At 42.2% G+C, this 14,372-nt stretch overlaps 1 protein-coding gene across 3 annotated transcripts in view; it reads right to left on the bottom strand.

Annotated features, from left to right (window-relative positions):
* The window catches only part of arhgef10lb (Rho guanine nucleotide exchange factor (GEF) 10-like b), a 197,401-nt gene that overhangs the window by 70,641 nt on the left and 112,388 nt on the right, over positions 1 to 14,372 (bottom strand). For all 3 annotated transcript variants that reach the window (XR_012096662.1, XM_073031768.1, XM_073031769.1), the window contains 6 exons: positions 12,122 to 12,228; positions 11,313 to 11,390; positions 9,651 to 9,830; positions 9,199 to 9,315; positions 4,812 to 4,904; positions 2,982 to 3,152 (listed from right to left, as the gene is read on the bottom strand). Coding sequence is in view for 2 of the 3 variants with exons in the window: in XM_073031768.1 (XP_072887869.1) it covers positions 2,982 to 3,152; positions 4,812 to 4,904; positions 9,199 to 9,315; positions 9,651 to 9,830; positions 11,313 to 11,390; positions 12,122 to 12,228 (746 nt within the window). In the remaining variant the exon portion in view is untranslated. The remainder of the gene's footprint in view (positions 1 to 2,981; positions 3,153 to 4,811; positions 4,905 to 9,198; positions 9,316 to 9,650; positions 9,831 to 11,312; positions 11,391 to 12,121; positions 12,229 to 14,372) is intronic.

The following is a 14,372-nucleotide window of genomic DNA, read 5'->3' as shown; positions in this document are numbered from 1 at the left end:
TCGGCCTTACCAATGCCTTGTACAATTTTAACATTACCTCTGAACTCCTATACTCAATGCTCTGATTTATAAAGGCCAACATACCAAAAGCTTTCTTCACCACATGAGATTCCACCTTCAGGGAACTATGCACCATTATTCCTAGATCACTCTGTTCTACTGAACATACCATTCAGGATGTGAAGATTTTGGACTCAATGTAACAGCAGGGACTGGGAAATAAAATTCTTGCATGTCCTTGTGCCTGACAAATAACTAATGATTTGGACAATGGGCAATTCTGAGGCAGGGACAAAATTGGACCACAGGGAGAATGTTTCTGGTAGTTACCATCTATACTTAATGTGATAAATAGTTCCTTGGGCAATAAATTGGCAAAGTGCCCTTGGGGATATTGAACCCAAGTTTGTCACGCTGCTATAAAATGACTGCAAATGTTGCAATGACAACTGATTATAGGATCAAAAATTTTATTTTCCTACATTTCATGCTTAGCGATAGAAGGAGAGGAAACACCCAGTAGAATTCAACATTTGTAGAATCCAATTTAAATACAAAAGACTCAGCATTTTTCAGTAAGAGTGTGGGATTTGAGTAAAGAATGCTATCTTAGCAGGACGGGAGAAGACATGCACAATTTTATCACACTGCATGAAAATAATGTACAAACATTGCAAATTAACTCTGCCAAACACTAATCATGTTTAACATCTGCCAGACTCTTTTCTCCTGATTTTTTTTGACTTTTAATAAAGACTGTGCCATTTACATTAAAGTCATTAACTTTGCTCATCTTCCAAGTCTTTGCGTTAAGCTGCTTGCAAACAAATCTGATCCAGTGGGATCCGTCACTGTTTCTGAAGACCATGTGTCACATCACTGTGTGCTGCATGAAGGATGTCAATTTACTGCTTATTAAATAACCTAATGTCAATATTGCAGATTAGATGATTAAATTCCTTATTATACCATATTTCATGATTGGCTGCTCTGCAGGCACCAACACCTGGTGAAGTTCAATGTTTTCAGAACCCAATTTAAATATAAAAGCAGAGCAGAATTTTAAAAGGGCATCGCTGCTCAGAATTTGGTAAATCTCCATACACAAGTCAATTAAATAATTCACACCGCAGAATGTTTCTGTGAAAAATGATTGCAAGTCTGCAATAAATAATTTCTTTCATGCAGCAGTTGTGCTTTGCTGATATGGAGCCAGGCCACATTACGTAGGAAGATTTTACACTTGATTCCTAGTTACACAAAATCAACTTTTCCCTGACATGTTCGTAAGAGGACTGAGCTGTAATATTTTACCTATCTCTCAGCCTTCTTCCAAAAGACCTCTGACCACTTCTCACGCCATACTGTCCTTTCAGTGAGCTCTTTGATCAAAAGGCCTTAGTCAGAATACTTATTCACATTGAATATTCTTCATTCAACTAGCCCACTTCATGCATGGTATAAATGTTTGCAGCAACTCAAACAAATAGCATTTTATCACTTCCAAAATTTGCCAGGTTGTGCGTGCCGACTATTCCACCACAGAAAGCAGCACTGGTCAATCTACCAGCTGAGTAACAGGAAGTACAACATTCCCTACTGCCCACTCCCTGGGTGTTGAAACCAACTACCTACTATACCTACAATTAAATTGGCACATCTGGGCATCAAATGTGGGAACTTTCAGATCTGTGTGGCACATCATCTCATTCTACATATAGCAGTTATTATCTACAGAAGGATCAATTAGCTTTTTCTCCAATAATGAAGTTCAGAGAAAACCTACAATATTTTTGCTGTGTTTACTTCATCAGCTATTGAACCAAATGGAAAAATACAGAAATTGGACAGAAGTATTTTCTTGATATGCCAAATGCATTTTCACAGCTACTGTAGTGCCAGTAAGTCTCTGGATGTTGCCAATAGTAAATGCTTGACATATAACCTGATGTAAAGGGGTTAAGTCCACATAGTTCCACAGAGGAAGGAGATGAAAATTCACCTTCTCTTTGTACATTAACATCTTACACTGATCTTCTGTACAACCCTATTGCAGTTGTTAAATTATAAATAAAAAATATTGTAAAACTCTTACAAAGCAATCTCTAACAAGTGCAAGTTTTCATGATTGATCACAACAGCTTCTACAGGGTCAACCAACGGTGTTACGGTCCTCTTTAAACTTTTTTTTAAATGATCGCAAGACCGTGCTGGACATTAAGAACTGCCGGTCTGCTCCATCAGCAGTACGCTCATTGGCGGAAGAGAGTGAAGGTGCTGGACAGTGCGGATCGCACCGCTGCCTGCGTCAGAGAGATGTCAGAGGAGTGTGAAGCTGATGCAATCAGTCCACATGGCAGAACAGTTTTGAATATTAGACATATCAGGAAGGATGCGAAGGTGCAGGAGAGGGCGTAGAAAATCTTATAGAGACACGGATGACTGCAGATGTTGGAATCTGGAGCAACACAAAATGCTGAAGGAGTACACCAGCATCCGTGGAGGGAAATGGACAGCTGACAGTTTGGGTCATGGACCCGTTATCCAGAAAGGCTAATACTAAAACTTTCCATGGATGATAATAGACCAAAGAAAAACAACCCAGGTTCTTGACAACAGTTTTGATAATGAAGTACAGATGGATTAGATGGAAGTGAGCCATTCCCTTCGGTGGAGAGCCCAAGGACTTGGGGGTCACAGATTTAAAAGTGTGGATCCGGGATACAGTGAGAATCCCTCTTAATACACATAACAATTATGATGTGGAATTCATTCTTTATAAGGATGGTAGAGGGACAGTCAGACGGGAATTAGATAAGCAACTGAGGAGGATTAATGAGCTTAAAGGAAAGAATAAGGGAATGGAATTAATTAGACAGTGCTGTCAAAGGCCAGAGTAAATTCGACGGAAGGCCTTTTAAAGCCAGTTAGATGCAATTGCTGCTACACATTTATCTCCAAGATTGCTTCCATTTCATTACCTTGTTGAGGTTCCGGTCTCCCACGCTCTTTGCCAGCTGCTGAATTTCGGCCATCTGATCCACCACCCTCTTCTGCTCATTGAGTTTCTCAGCCAGGGTTTCCAGTTCCGTCAGAGCGAGCTGCAATGAGAGCCGGTCAGGGTGCCCCCTTGGTGTGTTCTTCAACATATCCTAGGCAGTCAGAACAGGAGAAGGAGAAAGAACAACGATAGAGGAGGCAGTCTGAATTCCAAACACCAAAGATGGGTTTATTTGAAATGGCTTTGAAACCTAAAGCATAACTTCGCAGGATAAAGTCAATGCAGAAGAAGGAGAAGATTAAGCTAATAAATATTCTGTTTTGGCCTTCCAAAAATAAAATACTGCAGATATTGTAAATTAAACTAATAAATGCTGGAAGCACCCAACCGATCAGGCAGCTTCTGTGAAGAGAGAAGCAGAGCGTGTTTCACCAATCTGAATGATCATTGTTTCTCTTTCACTGCTGAGTATTTCTAGCTTGATTGTTTCTATTCATTTAGACACTTCTGGGGAAACAGAAACTGAAGTTCCGGTCTGGCCTCTGTGGCGTCACCCACAAACCCACCCTACGCAAAGCACCTGTGATGTGTGATGAGCAAACCAGGCTGAGATGGGGTCCAGAGTTGAACCCCCTGTGAACTATGCTGCTAACGAGAGAGAGAGAGAAGAAGAGGGGGAAGGCATCCTGCTGCAGATGCTGATAATGAGAGAGAGAGAGAGGGATTTAGTATTATGGGTTCTTCACTAATTGTTTACTTTGCTCCAAGGACGCTTTCTTTGCCTGCTTGTGTGGATTCCTGCTGAGACAGCAAGGCGGGACCAGGTGATGGACAGCTGAAGGATGGCTGGTACGCCGTCAGGGGAGATAAAAAGCAAGTCTGCTGAGAAACAGGCAGACACACCATGGGACACTGAAAGAGCGTTGTGCACCCACAGGAAGGTGGAGGTTCGGAGGATCGATTCGAGGGAAATCGATCAGAGGCTCATAGTGTGTGTGTGTGTGTGTGTGTGTCCATCCTCGCCTGGGTGACAAGCCTGCCACTGAAGAACGGTCGCGCCTGGTATGGTCACAGTTGGTGACCACAACAGGACAAGAAGACAACGGAAGGTTTGCCTGCAACTGCATCACCTCTCGCTCTCTCCCTCTCCAATGGTACAACAGCAACTACCTCGACATTTACTAAACTGAACTGAACTCTGCACCATCATAAGACTATCTGTTTACCCCTAGACTTCGGTAGAGCTTGGTTTTGATTCCTATTTCCACACTTCTGTATATATCATTGCTAACCTGTTTTATATATATTTGCATTTTATAGTACTGTATTACTTAGTTTACTAATAAACACCATTAGTTAAAGTAATACCAGACTCCAACGTATTATTCCATTTCTGCTGGTTCGGTAACCCAGTCACGGGGTACATGACACACCAAAGAAAATAAAACCAATGTTGTATTTCATTATCCAACAGAAAGTTATCAATTGCTTATAGGTGTCACGTAAACCTGTCAGCAAACTCTTTGGTTCAATAGACCTGATTGCCGATTTAGTCTTTCTTTGTGGCTCACCCAACCGTTCTCTTCCAACTTCTACGCCAGTTTTGAATAAGTTCATCTCATTTCCCCGCCCCCCGCCGCCCCACACATTCACACGTTTGTGCTACACCACCCCTCACTTCTGCTGGACTTGCTAAGGTTCTGGCCAGCCATGCCTGTTGAATGGTGTATGGGCTGCATATTAACACACTTCAGAGTGGAACTTATAACTAATCCTTTTGAACGTTGAGCTAAACGTCATTTTCTCTCACCTGAAGCAACAGAATAAATTGTGGAAATCGTTGTATTGGCTTCACCATCAACCCATAGAGTGTTATCCGGTCAGAGGTGGAGGCTTGTTTCCTCTGCAAAAGATCAGAGAGCTGTTCAGTAATTTACCATCTCACCTCCAGTAACCTTAGTACCCGCTTCTTGTTCCACATGGGGAGCATAACCGTTACGTGACAAACCTGCACCCCCCAACTGGTGCATGAATAATCCCAGGAAAACTATCCCCCGGTTATCTTCAGCACATCTCCAAATGTTTCGGAGGTGGAAGAAATGGAGACACAAACAAAGCAGGAATAGCGAAACCTGAATGTAACGATATACAAGGCTCCTTTTATAAAGCAGAACCGGAGGATACCATGTAGAAATCTATAAACTATTCAATCTAAAGTACCTTTCCACTCACCCTCTTCCAAGTTTATCACCAATATAGGATCATTCCAATTATTAATTGATTCCTTGCAAAACCGAACAAGGAATTGCAAGAGAGGAATTGTACTCAGCCTCATTTTGATCGCAATCAGGAAGCACCAAGAAAACACCGGATGGTTCAAGGGTAAAAAGGCTGCAGATGAAATGGAATGGACCATATGATACACTGACAGAACAGATGTTGCATGTCATGTCTTTGTTGTTCCATTTCATCATTTCTATTAGTTACATAAGTTTAAACTGCCATCTCTCCCAAGGATGATTGTTCCGAGAATAGTTTTGCTGTTTCGGTTTGAGTGGGGAGAGAAACCTTTGCTCAGGAGAGTTGTATGTTTGTAGGACTAACAATCCCTGAGGAATGCATTCAGCACGAAAACCTACACATTTTTTGAAGAACAAGGGGACTGGATGATGAGATCAGTAAGCTGCAGGAACATCCAGGACTTTCACAGCAGACTTCAAAGGCTTCAGTGACTTATGTTCTTTCACGAGGGAAAAGATACAGAGAGATGCTGCATTGCCAAAGTAACGAGAACCTTATGTTGATAATCGCAAGTAAAAAGCCAGAAAAGAAAACTGCAAAATCCAATGCACAGACAATCTGTCAAACACTGAACAATGACAATGCTCTGTCACAAATGTGCCATGCGTTCAACGGTGTGGGCAATAATTCGCCCGACCCCAAGCTCTTATCTCAAATCTGTGACATGCTTCAGTAAATGCTCGTTGCACCAGCTCAGTCGAAAAATCAGGCAAACGCCTCAAGAAAGGGCGGTCCGTGACAGACACACACTCAAACTGCCACTACCTTTATGCATCCTTACCAAGATTACACGGAGCTGGACCGGGACACAATATCAGCTTCTGATCTCTTGCACATCTGTACATATTTTTTGTACATTAGTGACGACGGAACAGTCGAGGTAGAAGGGGCAAGCACTCACTGGGTGATTGTCACTCCAAAAACATCATCACCATCAGCGCAGCTCAGGATCAATTAACCCACGGCGCCACGGTGGCTAGCTTGGGGTGTTCCAGAGTCCAGAGTTCAATTCCAGCACTGGAGTCTCCGCACCTCCTCCCTGTAGAATGTGTGAGTTTTACCCCGGGGTGTCCCGGCTTCCTCCCACAGTCCAACAACGTACCTGGCAGGTTAACTGGCCTGTGCTTAGGTTAGGGTTAATCAAGGTTGTGAGGGTGCTGGGGTTCCATGGCCGAGAGGGACGGAAGGATCCGCCTGCACTGTAGAGCTAAATAAATAACAAAGTTTCGAGGGCGCTCCCACAAAATATCACAAGCGGGAACATCAAGGACTGTTACAAGTGGATTTTTTTTTAAACATAAGAAACAGGATTGGAATTGTCCCAGTTGCCCCTGCCTCCTCCTCGTACAGTCCCTCACCGCAGGGCGAGGTGTGGTTTACTCCCCTCCTAGTACACAGCTGGCTGATGTGGTGCTCAAGACTCTGCCTGCAGTGGGGCAGGTTGAGTAGGTTTGCTCTCCCAAACTCTGCTTGCTCCCCTCAGAAGGGAAGTCAAGCTGTTGAAAGACATCCCAATAAAGCAAATCATGGAGCCCAACCCAATTTCCCAGTCCACCTTCACTTCACAATTACACTGAATCTCAGGTAAGCCAAAATCCTTTCTTCAAAAATAATAGCCTCCGTACAAGAGCTTCTAATGAAATGAAAGAACACAACGGCAGAAAAACGGTTTACATTTTCCTTGCAAGATTAATATAGGACATAAAATGCTTAACAAGGTGTACCCAAATCATTTCAATGAGCTCTGTAACACATTGCTATTGCCTTTCCAAATCGCCAGGTTTAAAATGAAGACCAGAGACAAAAGGTTGGATTTGCTGCCCCCTCGTGGAATTGATTCTCAGCATTCTTCACTTTAAATACATTTTTAAAGTAATGCTGCAGACATTTTGCAACCTGAACGACGTTAACTCTCTTACAATTCATGGGGATCTCCAATCACTCCTCCCAATCAGAAGAAGCCAAAAGCTTTTAGAGGACAACCATCTGCTCCAGTATGGAACAACACTGAACAAGGTCACCAAGAAATACACAATCTCTGCTGAAATGTTTCATCTCAGCATTACCAGCATTTGGTAGGGGGCAGGGAATACTATAATTACTTTCAATATCCTTAACTTTAGTGCTATGGGGAAGAAAGGATAAATATTAAGTCATCTGCATTTCTAAACCATGTTCAATGTCACATTGGAACCTTTTGGAAGCTGAGGGAGATGAAAATGTTTTCTAAGAAACTTCACTTCAGATTCAGATTCAGTTTATTGTCATTTAGAAACCACAAATGCAATGCAGTTAAAAAATGAGACAACTTTTCGGAATGATATCACAAAAAAGCACATGACAAAACAGACCACACAAGAAAAACCACATAACATTGGTAATCCCCAATCCAGAGTCTGGAGAGGCTGCTGTGTATCAATATCGCGCTACTGTCTTAGCACGTTCCCCGGAAAGGAACTCCAAACACTTGTATATGTAAATAGCTTTCATAGAAATTACAGCACTGAAAAAGGTAATTCATCAAGCCGATTTCAAATGTGTGCGACATTCGTGAAGATTGGTCCACTCTTTCACTACCTCCCGAAATCCTTCCAACTTCTTGCCTTTCAGTGCCTTTGTTTTTTTTTTAAATTTTATATATTTTATTTGAAATATGTTTTCATTTTTTTTTCAGATTCTGCTCTCTTTTTAATGCTACAACTGAATCTGCCTCCACTCCTCCCGTCAGTGCAATCCTAACCATCGCTGTGTAAAGCAGGATTTTCCTCGCGTCACCTTTGGTCCTTTTTGCCAAGCACTTCCATTTTATGTCCCTTTGTTCTTGAATCCTCCACCAATGGGCAGTTTCTCTTTACCAACTCTGTCAACGCCCTTCTGTTTTAAATGCCTCTGGTAAATCCCCCCATAGTCATCTCGGTGTTGAGAAGGACCCCAGACTCTCCAGCTTATCCATGTAACTAATGTCCCTTGTCCCTGTAACCATTGGGTAAATCTCTACTGTGCCCTCTCCAAAGTCCATCCACCTGTTCTAAAGTGTGGCATACACAATATTTTTTATAAAGTTTTTTTATAAAGTTTTATAATGTTTATAATTATAACATTTTATAATTTTTTAAATAAAGTTTCTTCCCTTGCTCTTATAGAATATTAAATAAATCCTAGGATCCATACACTTTTAGTTAAACCACCTTAACTTGCTGCCCCACTAACAATTGACACTGCACCTGTACTCCAGACATCTGCTCTTTTCTCCTCTGAGCTGCACACTATGCAGCACATCTCGGGACAGTTATCATAAAGCTTTACAGTGCTAGATATTGGGGTTCAACTCCGGCTTATGTCTGTAAGGAGTCTATAAGTTCTTCTCGTGTGGAATTCCTCTGGGTGCTCTGGTTTCCTCCCACATTCCAAAGACGTAATTTGTGGGAATGCTATGTTGGTATCAGAAGCATAGAGACACTTGCGCGCTACCCCTAGCACATTCTCGGACCCTGTTGCCCGTTGACGCAAATAATGCTCTAATAATAACAATTTAAAAAGCTAATCCTTCTCACACTTCTTCAATTTTTCTCTCTATTACACCTTTTCATGTTACTGAAATGGATAAAACCGGAGGGGAAAAAGAATCAGCTAAAAGCACGATAAAACTAATTGATTATTAAAGACAAAAGTCATCAAACTATAAGCAAAATACTGCAGGTGCTGGAAAGATGAAATAAACACAGACGATACTTGAGGTGCTCAGCTCTTCAGGTAGACAAACAGAGTTAACAAGCAGCAAAGCCCATCAAGTTGAAATGTCCACTGTTTCTCTCACCACAGACGCTGCACAGCCTGTTGAGTTTTAGCAGTGTTGCCAGCTTTTAAATCATCATTAGCCAAGAGTTCAGACTCACCTTCAGGAATTCCAGAAAGGCAGGTTTAGTGAGGCAGGCCTTCTTAATGAGAGCCATAGCATTGGTGAAGTTGTTCACATAGTCACTATATACATCCAGCACCATAGACTTTGAGAACTGGAAGAGAAAAATACATGATTTCTGCTAAGCTGCAGTTGGGCAGACCCGCATCACTATAACCACTGCAGTCAATCTCTTCTTCAAATATTCATTCCCTTGCTGAATCCAATTCATTAGAAGAGCAAGTTAAAGCTCAATTATATAAGAAAAGTAAACACAATTAGAAAGAACCCTAACGCTCAATAATACCCTTCAATATTGTCAGTGAACTTCATGTACTCAAGTACCCCTGTAAGTTTGGATGGATTTATTTTACAATGGCTATCCCACCTCGCCTGTGAGAGGTGAGCAGAGGAATGAGAAGCACCATCATCATCGTCATGACCACTTACTGAGGCAACAAAGAGATCTCCAATCTTCTCTGTGGCATCCCACTCAGCTACCCGTGAAGACAAAGCAATCTGAAACATCGAATGGCATTGAAGAACTTCCCTTAGACGGTAAAACACCACCCGTAACTTCCTCAGGCTCATCAGCTTGGGCTCGGCTTCCAGCAACGGCTTCTTGTACTCCTGGGTGGGCAACAGAGAGGCACAAGGACTGCAAATGGAAATGGTTTATCATCACATGGACCGAGACACAGTGAAAAACTTTTGCTTGCATACTACCCATCTAATCCATGCACGATTACAGCAGGGTAGTAAAAGGGAAACACAATGCAGGATATAATGTTAAGAGTTACAGAGAAAGTCCAGTGTAGGTAGTCAAATAAAGTGCAAGGACCACAACTAGCAAGTTTGAGTATTAGCAGTGAAACCACTGGTTCCTTCAAACTATTCTGCCGCTCATCATCAATCCCTGTATCATTCTTCAGGACTATTTCCATGTACCCCATTTTCCTTAACACTGAAAAATCTATAACTTTAATATACTCCATGACTAAGCCTCCACAGATACCCAAAGTAATGAACTCCAAAACTTCACCACCCTCTGAGTAAAGGTACCTGTCCTCATCTGGGTCCTAAACGACCTATGCGTAACTCAATCAGGAGCAACACCTCAAGAGTCCCGCTTCCATTCTGCCGAGCCTTATATGAACTTCTTGCATTTCTGTGACATCAGCTCTCATTCCTCTGGAATCCAGCAATGGAACAGACTTAGACTACTTAATCTCTGCCTACGTATTAATTCCAAATCTAGTTAAGGTGCCAAAGTGCATTGCTTTGGGATGTTGAAGGAAGAAACCAGGTTGGTTGAGCAAGCCAGGGCTTTTTCTCTTTGGAGTGATGGAGGCTGAGAAGTGACTTGATAAAGCTGCATAAGATGATAAGAGGCATTGATAAGAGTGCACAGCCAACACCGTTTTCCCCCATTGGAGTAAAGTATAGGGGGGGGGGGGGGATGTCACAGGTAGTTTTTTTTTAAAAAGAGTGTTAAGTACATGGAACATACTGCCAGAAATGGCAATAGATGCAGATACTTTACGGACATTTAAAAGACTTTTCCATAGACACGTGGATGGATGGAAAATGCAGGGTTATGCAGGGGGAAGGATTACATAGATCTATTATACTGTTCTACGTTCTATAAACCAACATGATTACAGGGAGTATATGCAAACCCCACACAAACAGCATCAGACATCAGGACTGAACCTAGGGTGCCAGAGCTGTGAGGCAGTGGATCTTGTAACCACGTTGCCCTTTCCTGTTAACTAATTCTTAATCCAAAACTCCAATATTACAAGGAGTGCCTCCCTGCAAAGGTAAAGAAAGCATATTGAACTTCCTCAGCATCCATCACCCCATCAGGCAAAGAGTTATAAAATCTCAACACTTGGGGTGAAAATATTTTTCCTCAACTCCCTGCAAACTGGTTGTCGAACATCTTCGTAAATCCTTTTGCAGGAATCACAGTGTCATCCTCACAAATGAGTTGAGCAGTAGTAAAGTCTCCCAGCACATGCTTAGATGTACTCTGTTGCTTCTATGCTTCTTTTTCAGACCTTCAGGGTAGAGCATTCAGAACATGGTAACGGATCTCCAAACTCTTACCTGTAATATCCGTTTCAGAGATTCAACATAACTCCGTTCACTTTGCACGATTGAACTCAAAATATGTCTTCGAACAATCTGTTAGGCAAGAGAGGCACAATATTTAGCTCCAAAATCCAGCTTTGGAAAGATCTTCAGTGTCTCAGATTACAGACTTCATTTTATAGAATTCTTAACTGATCACGAGGAAATGTGACAAAGGAATGTGTGTTAAGTCGATGAAACTATAGGGTTAAGATTGAGCTCAAGCAGACAGAGCAGCCTTCAAATGCAACCTGCTCCAGTTCTGAGCATGCACACACTGGGGTGTGTGCACCTGCTGAATGCTTGTGTCAGAGACGTGGACAGCTCCACAGATCCAACTGTGGCTTCATCATTCTGGGCCATTAGAGCAAGAACCACTGATAAAGGGGCAAGCCATGGTGGGGAGGGTGGGACGGGACCTAACAAGTGGAAAGATAAACCGGATCAAGCTACACTTTGAACAATTCAAGGCCATCATCATTATCCAGCTACAGAAACGAGTCACTTGACAGCTGATGCAAGGTTAGAGAGTCACTGCATAACAAGCAAAAGAGCAGTATTTTCTCAGTTGTGCCCCCTCCTTCAGCAATGGGCAGCTGGGACAAATTGCAATCCATCCCTGCACTGCTCAGGCTGAGGTCCACTAATGACTATTTTGTCATCAAATTTGGAACCTCTTTTCTCTACACTGAGTCACTTACATGCGCTAGTAAATAAAAAGACAAACCACTATAAACAAATATACACTCTAAGGTCATCCAGTGAAAGGGTCAGAAGGCACTGACCTGCTGAGGACTCAGTCCTGGGGGCATAGGACTGAGCTCTGGTGGAGGGTGTTTCGAGTCCGACACCGGAACATCAAGATAGCCTGCATCATCCTCTTCATACTGATCTGAAAGAAGATAAAATGAAGTTTCAAAGTTAGTTTTTAAAGAGTAGAAGTAGCTATTGCCGTTAAATAGCTGAGGGATTGGCCAGGCAGTGGTTCCTTATTTTAGAGTCAAGGATCAAGTGGAATTTTTAAATTATGAGAGGTCTTGATAAGGGGCAAGTGAAGGCTCCAGCAGAGACATCAACAACCAGAGAACATAGGTTTAAGGTAATTGGTGAAGGTATTCGAGAATGAGATAGAGAGGAAGTGTAATGTGGAACTTGCTACCCAAAAGAGGCAGATACATAGACATAAAAGGAAAAGTTTTTACAGTTGGATAAACACTTGATAAACTTATAATCCATGAGAATACAGATCAAGAGCTGGTCATTGTGATTAATCTCAAACCACTGTGGTGGACTGAATGACCCTATTCTGCATTCTGTATATTTTTCATGTAAGAAATACAGTAAGTGATTACACTAGTAACTGACATAGAACATCAAAAACAATAAAATGTAACAAGAAAAAAAACAAAGTAAACATTGTTTGTTTGGTCACTAAGTACTCTTCCTCTTATTCCCTTCCAAACGCCTGCCAATATCACTTAGTCCTTGTTTGTTCTCCCCCCAGACGCTGATCAACCTGCTGTTTGCAGCATTGCAGATCTCCAGGAGTTGTAGTTTCTCATTCCCAATGGCCTTAGCTTATGAGGCATTTCCCCATTTAAGTCCCGAGCCTATTTTCCAGTTCACTCCATGAGGCAGAACAAAAGTAGCAGGGCTGCAGTAGATTTTGAGTCTCTGGATAAGCAAGAAGAGTTTATTGGATTAAAAATACAATGAATTGAACTTCCTGTTGCTGATTGTTACTCATCAACCCGTGCTCTGCCCTGATTCGGATCAGAAACTGACTGACATGTCGCAGCTGTAGAGCAGAAAGTCTGAACTTGTGCGTGAAGGAAAAGCTTGTGAGTGAGGAGAGAAGCTCATGTTTGTGGTTTTGGCCCTACTGAATCAGCAAAAGTGCAAAGGAAACTTTCAATCTGTCGGAGACCGCGGCTGCTTCACTTAAGCAAGCTGCTAAAATCTAAAGTTTACAACGAATTATCATTTTGAGATGAAAACTGCTGTTTCTAATCTAGTTCGCATAACACAATCCACAACTGCTGGGTACGATGCAATAGCAAATATTCTGAAAGATGATTACTTGTTTTTGGAAAAGGATGAGATTACATGGGGGAAACATCCATTGCTAAGAAGCCAGCTACACTCCACTGATTAACAGTTATTTGAACATTGAATGGTGCAGCCATAGATTCGTAAGGGAATAAACACACAGACTGAAGATTTAATTTTGGAAGATTTCATGCAACTTTAATATAGGCCAAATCACCAGCATCTGCCTTCAAGAACCACCCACCTGCTTCTTCTTTATTTAGATGTACTCCCATCACTGTCCTTAGGCACTTACCGTCCAATTAGTGTTGTCCAAATGATACTGGCTTTTAAAATCAGTCCACAACAGCCAACAGCTACAGCCCTTGAAGCAAGCCAAACAGTCTAATGCAAACATTTCATTCACTAGCATTCACCGTGAACAATCTCAAAAGACAAACTCCATCCCCGGCGTCAGGAAAGGCTCCATCATGAAGGCCATCACTGTGAAAACTCCAGCGCAAACAGTATGTTAGCTCTCACCCCCCTCTGGCATCTTGCCTGAACAGCCACTCAATAATCAGAAATGTCTGTGATTTCCCTTCTGTTCTCCCAGCAGGAGTGTATGTGCTGTCACACTGGCTAAAAGCCAGCTATACCAACACTATCCTGATGCTGGGTTTCAACCTAAAACTTTCAACAATGAACTTCTTTCTTCCTTTCTCAACCTACTGAGTTCCTTTGGTGGATAGTTTGCTGCTCCCTATTCCAGCATCTGCAGTCTCACGTATCAATACCAGTGTTGCTCTGAATCACGCCATTCCTCAACTTGCCCGGTCTACTGGTTATTAGTTTTGACATCTTTAAAACAAGGTGTGGAGTTGGCATGAAGGGTGGGGGGCAGAAGGAGGGGCTCAGAGGGAGCAACTAAAAGCAGCATAGAATCATTTTTTCCACACTATTAAACATACACTAGGGAAGACCAGGTGGCAGGGTGGAGATGCATCT

The sequence above is a fragment of the Hemitrygon akajei genome, chromosome 29 (genome assembly GCF_048418815.1).
Source record: "Hemitrygon akajei chromosome 29, sHemAka1.3, whole genome shotgun sequence".
In the NCBI taxonomy this organism is placed as follows: domain Eukaryota; kingdom Metazoa; phylum Chordata; class Chondrichthyes; order Myliobatiformes; family Dasyatidae; genus Hemitrygon; species Hemitrygon akajei.
The sequence above is the reverse complement of the archived record's forward strand: the minus strand, read 5'-3'. Positions and strand labels throughout refer to the sequence as shown.